The 18,886-nt window shown below is 38.9% G+C and overlaps 1 protein-coding gene across 3 annotated transcripts in view; it reads right to left on the reverse strand.

Annotated features, from left to right (window-relative positions):
- Nucleotides 1-14,671: 14,671 nt before the first annotated feature.
- The window catches only part of LOC139710464 (tyrosine-protein kinase CSK-like), a 151,750-nt gene continuing 147,535 nt past the window's right edge, over nt 14,672-18,886 (reverse strand). For all 3 annotated transcript variants that reach the window (XM_071622378.1, XM_071622377.1, XM_071622379.1), the window contains one exon: nt 14,672-18,382. In XM_071622378.1, the coding sequence (XP_071478479.1) occupies nt 18,197-18,382 (186 nt within the window). In that variant the 3' untranslated portion in view covers nt 14,672-18,196. The remainder of the gene's footprint in view (nt 18,383-18,886) is intronic.

Below are 18,886 nucleotides of genomic sequence, written 5' to 3' on the forward strand. Positions count from 1 at the left end.
TTGGATATAGACTAGTAGACAAGCACTATTGATAGGCGTTGATAGGGGTCAATAGGTGCACAGGTTGGATATTTTTGTATAGATCTTTGTGTGTACCAATTCCAACTGGAGTATACACATGTGCATGATGGCTTGGCCAGCTGTAGCTACGTACATTGCACTCACCTGTTGCTCACAAGCCATGCGTGCTATCAGTTTTATTACTGTATACTGGACATTGGATATATATTGGACATAGTTGCACATGTACCGGTATATGGAAGCACAAAACCTGAAAGGATGTTGAAAACCCCACTGGATTTTGTTAGACATGACACATACAGTAATATGCAATCCTTGGTACTGAGACAAGATGCAATGTATGCAGTATGCATCCTGCATTCATGTTCATGACTGCTCTGCAAGGTTTTGATAATCTCATAACACCTGCAATAAGCGGACACACACACACACAAGGAAAACATACGTAAACACATGAAAAGAGCAATAATGGCATTCATTTGGGATTGAACTCTGTATTAAGGTGCTGGGTATAAAATCAATTATTTCTGTAACTTAAGGAGGAAAGTGACAAATAATGAGGAGCATATTTGAGGTAACTCTCAGGTGCTCTCCCATGTCACAAAGTAAATTCTTAGGGTATTGATGCACATGAAAGCCTTTCACCTTTGTCTTGGTCTCATTGACAGCAATGCAAGTCAATCAGCATAGTAATTCATCAGGTCAAATGTAAATCTAATATAACTTGTCATAACTTTCTTCTTACAACACCATTTCAGTGCAATGTAATGCTGAAGCTGTGAGTGTGTGTGTGTGTGTGTGTGTGTGTGTGTGTGCGTGTGTGTATGTGTGTGTGTGTGTGTGTATGTGGATATGTTTGTTGGCATGAAGCAATCTGGCAGTCAACACTAGAGGTGGGAAGATCTTTGATTTTATGCAAATTTGATGACAGTTGACACAACTTCCTTGTTCAAGTATCATTAAATTAGAGCAATGTTTCACTCTTTTAACTTTTTGGCTCAGTTAAACTAACACACATATTGACTAATCATTAAAGAAACTGATATGGTAAAAGTACTACTGTGGCTATATATACAGTGACAAAAAAAAAAGGAACAAGTGACAAACAAGGAGCAAGAATGAACTGTGTGCTAGATAATATTCTGAGTGCAATTTTCATATATGTGACCGAGCATTACAAAACCGACAAAAAAGTTGCACACCCTAATTTTATGTAAGGACTCAAAAAAGGTCTGAAGGGTCAACCTAGTTAAACTTTAGCTTTTTACATTTTCTGAAAGAGCAATTCTTCTACACAATCCTAGTGTTTGGGATCATAAACGAATGGAAGGTTGTGTTTTTTGCAGTTTGTCTACAGCAGTTGTTTTGTAGAATTGTGTGGTTAGGTAAGTCTTATGGGCGTCTTATCATTTCTAAAAAAAACCCAAAAAACAAACAAACAAACAAACAAAAAACAGACAATCAAACAAACAAACAAACAAACAAACCTACAACCTTTACACACTCTTTACTTTCGTCTCAATAATTTTTAAAAGATGATGTCACTTCTTTGAAAGTTAGGTTTAGTCATGTGTCGAATGTGCTTCTTTAGTGTGTGAAATTTCAGCTTAATCCAGAAATCCCTTCATTGTGGTTGCTTCGGAGTTTTATATCCTGTCTTCTGTCCCATTCATTGCACAGAGCACAGCTTGGTGAGTGAAAGTGCTTGAATAGACCACAAACTTCAAAGTCTTTTATTCTCAATAAACACTTTTCTAGAATGTGTACACTTGTCCATTATTTAGATAGGTTGGGAAAGCCCATTTGCATTGAGCTATATATAATTATAAAACTTAGAGCCTGCTCTTTCAGAATGTATGTCTGGTGATTTTTGTGTGTGTGTGTGTGTGTGTGTGTGTGTGTGTGTGTGTGTGTGTGTGTGTGTGTGTGTGTGTGTGTGTGTGTGTGTGTGTGTGTGTGTGTGTGTGTGTTAGTTTTGATGCAGGGTCACATACCCTTATAAAAATCTTAGGTTGCGGCAAGCTTGCAGCAAGCTTGCGGTAAGCTTGCGGCAACCTTAATTAGCTTGTATTAAAGAGTGCAAGCTTGCGCATGCTTATTGCCATCTTACTGCAAGCATGATACAAACTTGGCATCCCCTGGTAAGCTTGCTGCAAGCTTGCGGTAAGCTTGCAGCAACTTACCATTAGCTTGTGGACGATTGCAAGGTCGCAGATATGATTGCAAAAATAATCGCAAGCTTGCAGATTGTGTCGCAAGCTTGCAGATAAGTTTGCAAGACCATATGAAAGCTGTGCAAGCTTATGACAAGCTTGCGGTGAGACAACTAACAGCTCTGCAAGCTGGCCGTAAGCTTGCAAGTAATGCAGAAATCTCCGCAAGCTTACCACAAGCTTGCAGGCCATTATCAGAATTTCTGTGAGCTTGTCGCAAGCTTGCAGGTTGTTAAAGAAAACTCCTCAAGCTTACTTAAGCTTGTGAACTGTGATCAAAATCTTTGCATGCTTGCTGCAAGCTTGCGGGTTAGAACTTCGCAAGCATGCAAAATGCAGTCAAAATCTTCGTGAGCTTGGCCCAAGCTAAAGCTTGTGGGTAAATTGTTAGAGCAAATTCTGCAACCTTACCGCAAGCTTACTGCAACTGTATGGCCACAATCAAAATCTTTGCAAGCTTGTCGCAAGCTTATAGGTTAATTGATAGAGAAAATTGCCTGGTGCCCTCTCAGTTACAAAAAAGAAAGTTACTTTGTTCACTCTGAAATTCAAAATGGCAGTTTGACTGTTTCTGTGTGCAGCTTAGATTTAAGGACAATAATTCTGTTAAAGGTATGAAATTGATTAATACTATTATAACTAACTGCATGCATTAACATGCTGAATAACTTCACCATATTTTCATTCCCCATAAACCTCAATAATCTACACATTTTAACAAAGTAATCATAGTAACTTCCCCTAAATGTGCAATACAGTCCCACCCATTGTAATTTGTGTGTGTATTAACAGGTATTTTTATTGTTACATATAAATCAATACCGGTACATTCTGCATACCTCTTTTTTTTTTAATAGTAAAATATATGAATGTATAACAGATTTGAGTGTATTATTTATACTTCATCCTTTTTTTTTAATGTTTCACTTTTGTGCAAATTTCAATTAAATTTCCTAATTGTATCCCCCGAACAGAGTTCGGAGGATACTATGGATTTGGCCTTGTTGCACCGCTGCGTCCGCTGCATCCGCGTCCGCCACAGAGATTTTCTTGTGAGAGCGCTCTACTGGCTGCAGTTCTTCGTAGATCATCTTCAAATTTGGCATGAAGGTGTATTATGGTACAACAAAGATGTCTGTTGTTTCTGGTGATGGCGCCCTCGCTTGTTCTGTCTTTATACATGAAAATAAGGTCAATTTAACAGGGTCTGCTTGTGTGTGCAACGTACGCTGGCCTTGTTTCTTGACCGATTTTTTTTTTCAAATTTGGTAGGCCTATGTATTAATGTATCATAGTCAAATCTATACACCTACGTGTATACCTATTGATAATGCTGCCCTCACTGTTCCACCTTTTACAGGGTCAAAGGTCACCCTGATCATGTCAAAATTTGCAAATGTGCTTATATATGCAATAACTTGATTGTTACTCAACGGATTTTATTCAGACTTGCTAAGGAGGTGTATGGGTGGTCATTCTACATGAAGGACACAACAGTTTGTGGTGATGGCGCCCTCAGTGTTCCGACTTGGGTGCCATGTCACATTTCTTGTGTGTGCTCTATCAGCCACATTTCTTATTAGATTTTCTTCAAATTTGGCAAAAAGGTGCATCATAGTGAAATCAAGGTGCCTATTGTTTTTGGTGGTGGTGCCCTCGCTTGTTCCGTCTTTATACATGAAAAGGTAAATTCAACAGGGTCTGCTTGTGTGTGTGATGCTGGCCTTGTTTCTCGACCGATTTTTTTCAAATTTGGTATGTAAAGGTATCATAGTCAAATCTATACACCTATACCTACAGTGTATTGATAATGCTGCCCTCACTGTTCTAGCTTTTACAGGTTCAAAGGTCACCCTGACCATGTCAAAATTTGCAAAAATGCTTAAATATTTATGCAATGACTTGATCGTTACTCACTGGATTTTACTCAGACTTGCTATTTTAAAGGAGGTGCGGGTGGTCAATCTACATTGTACATGAAGGACACATAACAGTTTGTGGTGACAGCGCCTTCAGTGTTCCAACTTGGAGGCCATGTCACATATCTTGTATATGCTCTATTCGTAAGCTATTTAGAAGCGACATTTCTTGTCAGATTTTATTCAGGCTTGCTATGGAGGTTTTGTGGGGGGTTATTCTAGGTACCGGTAACAAAAGTTTTCATTGACAGCGTCCTCATTGTTCCAACTTTTAAGGATATGTCATATTTCTTGTATGTGCTGTGTGGTACTACATGTAACCTCAATTCTTATGGGATTTAATTATTCAGACTTGCTAAGGATCGGTAAACAAATGATCATTGTACATGTACATGTAGGACACAACAGCTTGTGGTGGTGGTGCCCTCAGTGCTCCAACTTAGATGCCAGTCACATTTCTTGTGCATGCTCTATCAGCCACATTTCTTGTTGAATTTTGTTCAAACTTGCTATTGAGGTTTATGGGGAGTTATTCTAGGTAACAAAAATGTTCATTGCCAGTGCTCTCATTGTTCAAACTTTTATAGGATGACATGTTATATTCCTTGTATGTGCTATATACCAGCCTCATTTCTTGTCAGATTTTATTGTATCCTGCGACAGTTGCCATATTATACAACATTCTGGCCTAAAGTAATCCAGATGGGGAATGGGAGATTGGTTCAGGGGATACAATGTATGTGAAGAGTTGTTCGCAAAAACCGATAAGTCCATATTTACCAAATGGAGATATTTGCGATTAAAGGTCAACAAAAATAAAGAGAATAATAAGGAAATTTTTGCTTCTTTTGACCGTAACTTCAAAAATGTACCTTTATATGTAAGGACCAATATATCATTTTAAGGGTATAATTTGTACTTTATAACAGAAACCGTACTTCAAAATCTTCAAAAATGGACTTATCGGTTTTTGCGAACAAACTCTTCAAGTGCTCGAACGGGTCTCCTGTGCGAGCGCTCTATAGTAATCAAATTTCTTAATTTCTTAAAAAAACTAAGCTTGCAAAGGCTTGCGACAAGCTTAGCAGCAAGCATTCCGCGAACTGGTGGCATAGCACACAAGGTTGCAAACTCCCTGCAAGCTTGCAGGTCAGCTAGCCCTGCAAGGTTGCCAGAAGTCAATACACAAGGCTGCAAATTTCAAGGTCAGCTACCAGTAGCCCTGCAAGGTTGCGGCAAGCTAATATGCAAGGTTTCAAACTTTGTGCCAGCTTGCAGGTCAGCTAGCCCTGCAAGGTTGCAGCAAGCTAGCATGTTAGGTTGCGGCTGCTCATTTGAATATTTGGAACCCTGCAAGCTTGCCGCAAGCTTGCCACAGGCTGGCCCGCAAGCTTGCAGTGAGCTGGCCGGCAAGCTTGCGGCAAGCTAAAAACTTTGTGCAAGCTTGCAGGTATGTGAGCTAGCCCTGCAAGGTTGCAGCAAGCTAGTATGCAAATTTTCGGCAGCTCATTTAAATATTTGGAACCCTGCAAGCTTGCTGCAAGCTTGCCGCAAGCTTGCCGCAAGCTTGCCAAGATCTGGCCCGCAAGCTTGTGGCAAGCTAATCCGCAAGCTTGCGGCAAGCTTGCGAGGCATGCTTTACAGATTTGTATAAGGGTATGCACTCCACTGAAACTATGACACCACAGTTGCCATTTATCACAGGCTGCAATGGACAATCAGACAAAATATGCCATAAATCTTGCTAGATACAACATATAAAGTTACCATTGCTTATATGCATGGATAAATGTGCAATGAGGGCTTCACTTTCATTTTGTACAGCAATTCGTTGGAGCTATAAGAATGCTTAAATTGTGGCATTGTGGCATATCATACCATCATAATACACCAGTTAACTGTATGACATACCTCATGATACTGAAAAATGGGTGCATCACTTGTTCAATGTGCATCAGATTTTCATATACCATGATGCACTACTGCGTCATGCATACGACAGACATTCCCCTACCATGACAGTATCCTTAATCAATTTTGTGGAACACCATTTTTTTTTACAAACTATTCCTGTCCTAGCGATGGATGAACCACCAGCAAACCTAACCCAGAGAATAGGAAACCAGACATGCTGCATGCCACTCATGATGCATATCTCCCAGGGGTCATTATCTCTGCCATACAACTGACTTGTGCATAAGGCCAAAAAAAAAAAAAAATGTTTGTTTGCCCTTAATTGTCAAAACCCAAGAGGGTCGGTAGGTCTTTTTTTTTCCTTTCTTTTTTTAACCCTTTTTACCCATGTAATTTTGTAACATCTCGTACACTCATCCTTCTGGCAATACTTCGAGTTCTAGTTCAACTTTGTACAGGATGTGGTGCAAGTTTAATGCACTCAAAACTCCAAGGAATTCATTCAAATTTACATCTTGCCAGGGCCCGGTAGGCGAGGTAGAAACACTCACTGACAAGGTACTTCTAATGTCCATCTTTGGGTGCGTTTATCAACTCTTTTTCTCGGCAGAAACAGGTTTTCCAAACAGCTTTCAAGGAATTTTTACGAGTTGATAAACGCAAAGCTGTTTTGATTATGGGGTTTGGAAAGCCTATTCGAAAGCCGCAAATTTGTGCTTTCAGAAACAGGTTTCCGAATTCTAGAAGCCCTTTGAAGCAAGATAAACTCAAAGCTCTTTTGAAACGGCTTTGTACTGCGGTTACAGTATATGACCCCTTCTCCTCAAATTGCGCAATGCAACTGCGAAGTGACAAGGCCAGTTTTCGTGTTCGCGATGAGTTGATAAACACAACTATTTTGAAAGCCGTTTCTAAAGGTCTTTGGAAACGGCTTTTGAAAGCCGTTTCAAACAGGGGAAAGATGATAAATGCAGCCTTTGAAATGCAGCCTTTGTTAAATTTTGCAAACGGCTCCAAAAAAGTACCTTCCAGTGAGATGCTGGCAACTGAACTCCAAACAGTTTTGGTGCCATGACAGCTGGTAAATGGATGCTGCAAAAGTAGCCATCTTGGCAGTCGTGCTGCACTGCGCCGCGGTCGGTACGTATACGGTACCTAACTAGCTAGCGCACTACCTATGCACGTGAGCCAAAAAGGTAAAGTAGCTAGCATGCAATGCATGCTATAATTAGTAGCCTGCGGCCCCGCTGACCCGAACACGATTACGACGGGTTAATGAGATGAAAAAACATTTTTAGACCTTTTTGTCACTCTTTCTTTAGCTTAAAATGGATAATTTTGGGTTTAAAACCATTCACAAATTTGCAGAAGATGAAATTTGTGGAAAAAAATAAACTTGAAAGAGCAAAAAAAAAAACAACAACAACAACAACCCGAAATTTCTGTGATTTTCGGTCGGTCGCGAAGGGCAAACAAACCACTTTTTTGGGGGGGCCTAATGTCCATATGTGACCCTGCACCTCAAAACAAACAAAAAGTCACCAGACATTAATTTTTAGTTAAGACCATATTCTGAAAGAGCAGACTTTAAGCTTTAAAATGATGTATAACTCAAATCAAATGGACTCTCCTAACCTATCTAAATATTGGAAAGAGAGAACAAACTCAGGAAAAGCGTGAACTGAGAAAAGAGGCTCTGAATTACAGTGTCTATTCAAGCGCTTAATTTTTACCAAACCGCGCTGGCTGTGCGATGAATGGGACAAAAAACAGGAAGTAAACCACCAGAGTAACAACAATGAAGGGATTATAAGATTAAACTGAAATTAAGCATGCCTCATTAACACATTCTGTCCATAATTAATGCTAACTTTCAAAGCAGTAGCACTACCCTTTCTAAAGTTATTAGAGTTCAAAGTGAAGAGTGTGGACAAGGTTTTTCAGAAACGAAAAAGGGATTCTAAAGACACACCTCATCAACTATCTACCAAAAATGTTCGAGATAAACTGATAAAAAAAACCACACTTTCCTGCCCGTTTTATGATACCAAATTTTAGCATAATGTAAAAGAAGACCCGCTCTTTCAGAAAATATGAAAAAGTCAAGTTCGGCTAGGTTGACCCATTTCACTTATTTTCAGTCCTAGCGCAAAATTAGTGTGTGCGACTTTATGTTCGTTTTGAGGTGCACGGTCACATATGATGTCTTTACAGACATGAAACTAAGATTTAAAAAAAAAAAGGCAATACTGATGATTAATATGTAATACATGGATTATTTGGACTCACAGTTTCGATTTATATGTTTGTTTCTCTTGTTAATTGTAAAGCGCTTAAAACATTTTGGTCAGAGGCGCTATATATATTTGTCATATCATTATTATTACCATCATTAAAGTCCATTTCAATCTCATACATATGCATTACATCAGTCAACAATCTGTCTTCATGTCCATCAATAAATGCATTGAATTTACATGTTGTGTGTTATTCCAATGAAAACAATAAATTTGCTTTATAGCAGCCTAGCATAGCAGACTTCAATCCCTGGTTGTAATATCTGGTGATGTTTCAAGGCCAAAAAGGCAGAACAAGTAATATTTACAAATTATGCCAGCAGAAAAAGTAATATTTACAAATTATGTCATAATCCCGGCCAATTTCCAAGGTCTCAGATAACCTGTACTACTAAAATGCAGCACAAAGTACACTCGGTAATGTTGGTTTGAACTCACTAATACACATTGTACCTTGTGGCATCACAGAGCTATAAAGTGTCATGTGTGCATGCAACTCAATTACACAATGTTTGAAGTAAATTTGGCAGAACACAGCATATCTTAAAAATATTACCGGTAATCTTTAATGTCAATAGCAATACTGCCCTTTGCACCTTTGGTGCACAGATGCAAAAGGAAGGGAATATACTATCAAAACAAATTTTTCAACTCTGTGTCTTATCTGATCCATAATCAGCACATGAGGTTCCGTCAGTGGCATTGGCCAGGAAAGAATTGCCATTGATAATCACTGGAATATGGGTGACATTGCCTTCTGTATGTCTTGATGCTTTGAGGCAAGTAAAAACCAGCTTATTTGCATATGCTGTGGAAGTTTATTTTTAAGAATACTTCACAAGTATGTATGTCCTCTGTGAGGCTGCAAGCAAATTGTGCGGACGAATCAATAAGCAGACCAGTTTTAAGTGATGCCCAACTGAAATTGGCAGTAGTGCCTGACAACTTACGTTTACAAGAAAGCAACTGAAAATAACATCACAAACGAAAGCTTGTGTTCTCAATCGAAACACAGTCATCATGTCTTCAAACCCATCTGATTTGAAATATGCAGTGGAAGGAGCCATGTTAAAGTCTACATCAAATAATGCAATTCATAATTTCCCCTCAAACAAAATATCACTTCCCACATAACAATTATGTAACTTTCATCTTTTCACCATCTCTTCTTTTCAGTGGATAGCATGCCCCATTACAGACATTGCCCACTTTCAGTAATACTTCAAATTAGTGAAAAGACAGAATTTCAGTAAATTAGTCACCATCTCATACACAAACAACCATTATTTACATTTTCTGATAATCATTACAAAGGTTCTTCTGCCGTGCACTACATGCTGAATCATTTACCTAATTATGGCATTAGGACAGTACACTACATGTGACTCTATCCTTAAAGGGGATGGCTAGTAACTGATCAGTGGGAATCAGTGGGAATGCTGGAGGATGATTGTTCCAATCCTTATGGGATTCATTTAAGAGTACATTATATATCTATTGTTCTGTGAAAATTATTTGCTTCAGAATGGTCTCATATTCAAGTAATGTGCAGTTTAATGTTTCCAGGTTAGCGTCCCTGGTCAGTGACGGTGGATTAATCTGCACATTACTTGAATATGAGACTGTTCTGAAGCAAATAATTTTCACACAACAGTAGAAATATAATGTACTCTTAAAAGGGCATTGTACCGGTTTTTTATTTTTTTATATGTTGTTCTTTTAATTCTAAAAGACCCAGCGGTGCAAACAGAATCAAAATTTCATGACGATTTAGTCCGTAATTTCATGTTGAAAATGGAAATTTTTTGGCGAGAATTATGCTAATGAGCTGACGAGCCCGGATGTCGTGATGTCACAGGTGCCAAATGTTTCACTGATTACAAGCCCTCGCATACGCGTGCGTTAAATCGTGCCGAGTAGCAGACGACGCTTAGGCCCAATTTAGCTAGCAGGCGGCACTTGTGTACTGTCCTATCCATGCAGCCGTCTCAAATTTCGCTGAACCAAATCGCACCAAAATTACAGGAAATACTTCTAAGCATATTTCAAAATACCGTATTATATTTGAACGAAATCGGTAATCGAGCAGTATCAATATTGACGTCGAATTTCAAGTTGTCACTAAAAAAAACCTCACACTTCGCGAGAGATCTTGGTAAACGCGATATGCACAATCTAGAACTGAAGTTAGCCGACTAGTGCTGTGCGAACGGGGAATTTAAGCGGGAACTAAATTAAAAAATGTCATGATTTTAGCGATTTGTGTGATTTACGAACTTTATTTTTCATTCAACTTAGCTAAAATAATTTATAAATTGATTTCTTGCTCCCGATTACTTGAAAGATTTGTCTCATGATATTAGATGGCTAACTTCAGTCTGTGCGTGCGCAGGCAAGTAGGGCTACTACGCTGCGATCACTCTTGTTTAGTCGTACAGAGCAGATTGTTTTTAGCGACGACAGGAAAGTCGACAACTTCACTTACGCTTCTCAACTTGCGATTTGGTTCCAATTAGCGTGAGCAAGTGGACATGAGTCATAAAATACTTCTTGTGATTTTGGTGCAATTTGGTTGGGTGAATTTTGAGATATCTACATGGATACGGAAGTACTCTAGCACTATGCCTACACCAGCGCTTGGATCGCGAAGCGGTGTCACTGTTTGTATCTACGTGGTCGGGCCACTCTTCCGAGGTATGGGTCCTACTAACTAAAACTAGATCTAAGTTAGTCCTTGGTGTTAATACGACCACCATGAGATTTATCTCGACCACAAAAACATTGAAAATCCATAAAGCAGATACCTTACCTGCAAAATTCAGCACAGAAACAACAGGGCCTGCAGCACAAGGGCCTCTAGCGGCAACGCTAGACCTTGGAGTCTGGACTTTCGTCTGGACTTTCTTCAAGTTCTGGCAGCAGGGCCATTCGGGGTATGTATTGCATACGAGACGTTTACGCTGTGCCTATTATTAGCACTGTGCACGTACAGCTAGCTGTCGACGGAGCGGCGAGTAGAGTCTTCTCGGTCCTTGACTGCTCACTAGTCCTAGTCCTAGTTCTAGTCTAGAGTCTATATGTACTGAGTGCCGTTTTCTTCTAACTAGGCGTAAACCGTGATTGCCGTTGACTATTTTTTGGATTTAGATTTTAAGAATCACTCAGTCCTCATCTTCGTTAGATAGTTTGAACTGTGATGTCGAACCATTATCGCTCATCATCAATGCATACTAGTAGTGCAACGTTACTTACACACAGTTTTCTATGGGCAGCACGTTCGGACAATGATGCCAATTTCATTTTGCATATCTGGAATATTCCCCACAAATTTGATCTAAATAAAAAGCTTTTGAAGAGATTCCTTTTAAAAATTAATAAATATTGTTTAACATGTTTATTTCAGCTCCATATTGCAATTTTACTAAAGAACAGTTTTTGCAGTACTTCGTGTGAGATTTCATCAGTAAATTGACATGTGTAGAACCTTTCTAGTTCGTTTTGCTAAATTCGGAGGTTGGCACCTGTGACGTATGCCAAATTGTGTGGATCGTTCCTTGGCTTGCTCGTTTTCATTTTTTTCAAAAAATCATTACAGGCTTATCCTGGGTTTTAGAATCCTCTCTTTCCAGTTGTAGGCATCAAAAAATGTAGATTAGAATTATCAGACAAGTAGAAAATGTCAGTACAGGTTTCTTTTAAATGAATCCCACAAGGATTGGAACAATCATCCTCCAGCATTCCAACTGATTCCCACTGATCAGTTACTAGCCATTCCCTTTAAACTAAGAATGAAGCATTTTTCGACAGGGGTGCATTGCCACCAGTCATGAGAGACAGTATACAATATACCTGGGTAACGGTCTGCATGGCTTGCACTGTTTTAATGCAAATATCTGAGAGTAAATAGCTGTTACACATTACATGTCTTTATACTAACCCACTCCTCTTACAAGGGATGTGGTGTGCTTCAATGGGAACCTCAGTCCATCATTTAAAAAAAAAAAAAAAAATCTTACCACAGTTGATAGGAAAATGTATTGACTGTGTACTGGAATATATGCATATGAAAGTATCAATTTGCTTGCGAGATTCTGAAAATAATTCTGAATTTCATCACACTATAATACTACGAGAGAATGACTTTTAAAAAGCGAGTGTCAAATTATCTCATCTTGAGGCTCTAATACTGGAGTATGGTTTCATTCTTTGATTTGATAGTGAATAGCTGTCATAGCAATTAAATACCCACAGAGGTCTGTGAAGACACATAAATAGAATGGACAGGTCATCCTATATTTATCACAAAATTTCCATGGATAAAATTTGATAAGCATTTCAGAAGAAAGCTATAAAGTATTTATACTTCAGTTCATCTTGAGTAAGTACAATATATATGTGACTGTATAGACATCTTGTACAAAATGATTACAGCACTTGCAATGTGTTACCAACCCAGTTGCAACTGATTTCAAAAGAAACCACCAAAACAGACCCTAAATATACAGAACAAAACAAAATATAAACAAGTACACAGAAAAAGGGGGATTTTACCTAAATAATGTTTCTAGATCATTTTGTGTGGAGGCCCAAAGTGGTTGTGAATAATGTACAGTATCAAGTTAGACACCCCCCTAATGTTGATTTATAGTCACTAGGTATAAAACCAGTTGGTCTAATTCCCAGATCATCTAACACCAATACAGCTAAATCCACTTGGTCTACCTGGTATTGTCGATTTGGTCTAATGGCCATTTGGTCTACTCTGCATTTGGTCTTACCCAATTTGGCTAACTGTCATTCCATCTAATGACCGAATGATCTACTTGCCAGTTGCCACCTCATTCCCGCTCCCCCCGCTCCCCCCCCCCCCCACCCACATTTTGTGATACCATTTGATTTATTACCAGTTTGTCCAACTCTCAGCTTAGTCTATTTTTGATTTGGTCTATGGGCAGTTCATTTATTTAATCTAAATTTCACAAGGTTTAATATTCAATTGATCCATTTCCATTTTGTGTAATTCCACTAGATCTTGTTTCCATCTTGTGTAGAAGTTAATTTGTCGCACTGTCATTTTGTCTAAATTCTCAAACACTGTTTCGGCTAATGACAATTTAGTCTGATTCTCATTTGGTCTAAATACCAATGGGACTACCCACTTCATCTATAAGTTGCAAGTTCTAAGCAGATTCAAAATCTGAGCAAGCGTGACTCATTAGTTTTGCAACACAGGCCCACTTTTTTGCATAGTACATAGGAATACATAGATAGGGTCTAACCACTTGGTGCCCATACTTTTTTCTTTTTTTTTATCCTGGAAGTGGCACCAGAAAAAAAAAAAAGTCATTTGTTTTGCTTGCGAGTCGATGTGAATTGGAAGCCCATTGTAAGTTGTACTAGAGGTTTTTTTTTCCTTTTTGCCAGCCGATGAAAACTGGAAGTGGTAGAAGTGCGGGAAAAGCTTCTTTTTTTTTTTTTTGTGTTTGTTTTTTTTGCTTGTTAGCCGATGAAACTCAGAAGTGGCACCAAAAAATGACAAACCTGCTCCCCCCCCCCCCCCCACTTTGAAAAAGGTAGCGCCGGCCATGCAACATGCATTTTCTTCATATGATACAGGGTAGATGCATGCAGATTGTAAGTCACAGAGAGGATACAGATCTAAAACCTCCATCTCACTAGATGACCATTCTACTACAATTTCCAAAAATTGACAAAGCATGACATATCATGACTTGATCATTTCAAATCTCTCTATTGTATCTTGAGAAATCTAAGAAGCATCATTGCTTGCCAACATCTTCCTAGTCACCACTTAATTCTGGAGTTTTTTTTTGGAGAAATTTTTGGAGTGTAGACAGCATCACAAGTGCTTCATGAGTACACTAAAAGCACTATAATATTTCAAGCCCTAAAGTGGTAGCGATGCCTACAGCATAACTCAGTTAAAGGACATATGTAATGCAACATACTCTGGCTTGTATTACATAGTTCTAGACCTAAAAGGAGGTCTGAAAAAAAAATATGGGCAAAAATACACACAGTAGTAATTTTAGGCACGTTTTCTGATGCTAGACCTTGAGATTCAGCCAGTTTATTCCCTGCCTGGAAAAAATTAGCTCATCAGCATGAATGACACGGCTAATTCACCCCATAGACAATGTACACAAGAGGTACAGAAGGGAATGTCATGATATCATTTTCATAATTTCATCACATTTTGGTGGCCGACCAAGGTGCATGACTACTTCCAGGCAGACATGATTTACATCATGAACCCCCCCCCCCCCCCCACAAAAAAAAAAGTATGAATGAAAGGCAGTATTAGCAGTTTAATTGAATTTTATACCGATAGCACCACCTCAATGCAGTCAATCAAGTCTTTACCACTACATCTGCAATAGCTTCAAGTGAAGTACAGTTGTAGCATACATGTATGCGTGCATTGCACAGCACATTGGCATAAACTTGACGAACAATCATGTACGGAAAGTAAACTGCGTGCATCATGTTGGCTTGCTAAACAGAAATGTCTTGAGAACAGTTTTGAACTTTACAACTGTGAAAGTTTCCTTACAAAACATGGAATAGTGTTCCACAGTGTGGGAGCAGCATGTTTATTTGTTCAGTTATAACGAAATTTCTATATAACAAAGAAAATTGCTGGTCCTGACTACCAGTATTAGAAAGGCCATTAGACCAACTGGCCAGCAGACTAACTGAAGTAGCCCAACTTGTGATGAAATGAAACTTTGCCAAAATGGTGATTAGACTAATACCCCTTTCCCGCTGCCCCTCTCGGTGAACCACCGTTGGATTCCCCGGTGAATTCACTGGGGAACCTCCCGGTGAAATTTTCAGTGCCGTCGTTTCACACCTACGACAATGCTCTCGGTGAATTTTGTTTGCAACTTTCCCCTCGATGTGTTTTCTGCTCGCACCGCGGCCGATCCCAGCGGAAGTGTGTAATAATGGCGCGATATTTCGCGGGCTAATTTGAACGTGGTCTGGTATACTTCAGTGCGTAGTGGTTCGTACTCGTAACTTCTCTACTACCTCTATCGATCGTAATTCGCATTTTTGGAGGGCCTTCATTTTATCGCTCACAGTGTTGAAATTCGCGGTATTTGCAGCACATTATTGTGTACAAAAAATAGAATGGAATTTGCTATCATTGTGTCACTGATGCTTCTGAATCAACTCGGACTGTTCAGAAACCGAGTGATGTTGCAATCGCAACAGTATAGTCGAGTACGAAGACGAATGAGACTGTACCAGACTGGAAGAGGAAGAAGAAGACACAGCAACTCAACAGCTCAGTTTATTTGTATACAGCATGCGTACAATTAAACAATACAATACACTGCAATACCACAATGCCGTCGCGGCTGTGAACGTCACACGAACGACATACTTCTGTAGTCGTGTGTATGTTTACATGGGTATAATTTGGGAGCGCGCTAGCTAGCGAAAAACGTGTGCATGACCAGAAACAAAACATGACCTTTTACATAATCTGCATATTTCCCCTGGTGTTTCACCGAGACGACCTTTCACGCTGGGCGTTCCTCGGTGAACCACCGGTGGTTTCCCGTTGAACTATCGGTGTTTACCCAGGACGCTTCTAGGGTAAAAATTGGCCAAAATTTGTTTCACCTAGGCTTCCCCTAGGTTTCAACCAAGTTTCCTTTCACACTGCGGGGTTACCCAGGTGCCCCCGGGTGCCCCCGGGTGCCCCCGGGGAAGATTTCCTTCAGCGGGAAAGGGGTATTAGTGATAAACTGCCTAACATGTACACAGAAGCCAAAATGAATGGAGTCCAAACATGTACACTGTATCTGACAAAATGGTAATTACCAGTAGACAAAATGAATACAAGGGGAATAATACATGAGACAAACAGGTGATTGAATGATTCAGTAGATACACTAAGTGGTAATAGACCAGTTGGATATTAGACAAAATGGGCATAGCCTAAGTGGTAATAAGATGAAATGGCAATTAGACCAAATGGTTACTGTCCAAAGATGAACTGGCTGTAGATGAAATAGGATTAGACCATGTGGGATCACACCAAAACTTGGGCATTTGACAAAGTAGGGTTAGACCAAGTGGCAATTTATCCTCTCGATAGTTGCCCAGTTTCTATAGACTCTTATCTGAATATAATTGAAATCAAAATGATTTTATGTAAACTTTCTGTTAAGAGTATCTTTCAGCTTGGCAGTGAACAAGAAAAGATTGATGAATTCAAGTCAGTTCAATATTCTTTTATAACTTGCTATTTTCCAGATGTTCAAGGGGAAATGGGCCACACATATTCATCAGGCACATCTTACAACGAGAGTCAAGACTTAAGCATTTTGATATCTCAATCTCGAGTTGCCAATCATGTACATATAAATTCGCGCCACATTCGGGAGAAAAATTCAAATTCTAACAGCTTGATAGGAACACTGTTCGAATACTTGGAATGCACTTCGTACTCTTTCTCAAATTATTCATGCACATTCCAAATGAATTAGCTCTCAAATGCTGCTTGAATGTAGTTTGAACGCTGTAGGAATATTCAGAATGCTGTTAGAATGCAGTCAGAATTTTTAGAAAGCACTTCAATTGCCACAAGAGCATGGTTCGATTGTTGCCTGAAGTCTGATGGTCGGAAGGTGCCTCGAATGCAGTGCAAACTCATTTCGAATGCGGTCACAAGAATGGGCCCGAATGTTTGGAACGCACTCAGAATATCGTCAGAATTTTTAGAATGCACTTCGAATAGGCAGGAATGCAGGAAGGATTTTCATTCCAATGGCATTCCAGCTCATTCCGCCTCTAGTGTGATGGGGGTATCAATAAAGGCTTTGCAAGTAATGCTAGATCTTGAATGTTGATGCTTGCTTGTACAAACACAGACAGTTCTCAATACCTATGAATAATGCTTAAAGACCGTATTACACACTCCAAACAAAGAACAGAAAAACAGAAGACTTTCATTTTGGTATACACGAGGTTGCTGTGTTTGTCATTAAATAAGTTCATCTTAATACACATGTGGATTGAGAGAATGCAGCAATATCAGTAGAACACATCATTGAAAGTTTGAAGGAAATTGAACAATTCCTCTAAAAGCAATTAATTTTTGAAGTTTCAGTGCTGCCATCGCTGGATGAGCTACAGCTTGTGATGCTAACATGCATAAAATATAAAGAAAATATTAAAAAATTCAACATATTTTCACTTTTCTCTCATGATAAAAGAGTGCTTGACTTGCCTCTTTCACAAGGGGGAATCATATTACCCTTTAAACTTACATCAGTGATGAGTTGAAGGAAAATGTAATTTTTTCAAAAAATGAAAATTGGTGAAATTCTAATATTTTCCTTATATTGTGACTGCGCAGAAACAGAGATTCATAACTTCAAATGGTTAGTCCGATTTTCCTCAAACTTTCACGGATGTGTTCTACTGATATTGCTGCATTCACTCAATCCACATGTATGTGAAGGTGAAGTTGTCATTTAAACATTCTAGATGCATAAGGCATTATGTGATACAATGCATGTCAAAATTCTTGTATCAATTGTTTAAATCACCAAAATTATATACAACAGGATTGCGGTTTCTTGACCTATCTCCCATAACTAAATAACAAACCAAGAAACATGGCAAACAAGCATGGAGAGAGACAGAAAAGCGATGAAAGCAACATACATGAGAAAAGAGTAGTGAGTTTATGGTAGATGGTGAAGAATATATTTTTTACAAAAGCAAGACAAAATGACATAATGAAATGGAAAAAGAAAATTAGAAATCCCTATGACACAGAACACTCCGTCAATCATGAGTCACTGTTTACTATAGCATAGAGTGACTTGAGTTTGTCTTCCAGCTCTACAAACTTTGGCCTTTTCTCTGCGTTGAGGTTCCAGCACAGTTGCATCAACCTATGAACATCCTTGCAGTTTTCACCAGGGGTGGCCATTGTGTTTCCATCATAGAGGAAAGCCATGACATCATCAGCGGGCTGCAATATTTTAGAGAGATTCCACCAAACGAATAACATGTTAGCTCCTTGAAGGGTGACAAGCTATTCATAGGAATTCAAAGTTTATTTGAAAAAAAAAGACAGTTTTGAAATGGCTGAGGAATCCAAAAATAAAGTAAAGCAAAGAGGTCCCAATATAAGGTGGGTCCCACATTTTATTTGGACCTCCTTGTTTTTGGATATGCTCTTTAATATTTCATAAAAGGTTTCTCATTATCTCACAAGAAAGTTGGAAACCTGAAGCTCTATCTTAACCTTACAACACAAAAGAATCATGTGATAGCACCTCACAAAGTGATTACCTGATTTTTATAGGAGTATTTGATCTATCTTTCTATTTCCAATCTATCAATCTATATGTCTGTCTACCTCCCTTGCTAGCTACAAATAATTTAATATATACCTTGACTAAAATACTTAGTTACTGAGGTTACTGGTGTCAGGTTGTCTTAAAATACCATAAAATATAGCAGAGCAAACAAG

The sequence above is a fragment of the Diadema antillarum genome, unplaced genomic scaffold (assembly GCF_040938485.1).
Source record: "Diadema antillarum isolate AM-2024a unplaced genomic scaffold, OU_Dant_1.0 seq00001535_RagTag, whole genome shotgun sequence".
Taxonomy (NCBI): Eukaryota; Metazoa; Echinodermata; class Echinoidea; order Diadematoida; family Diadematidae; genus Diadema; species Diadema antillarum.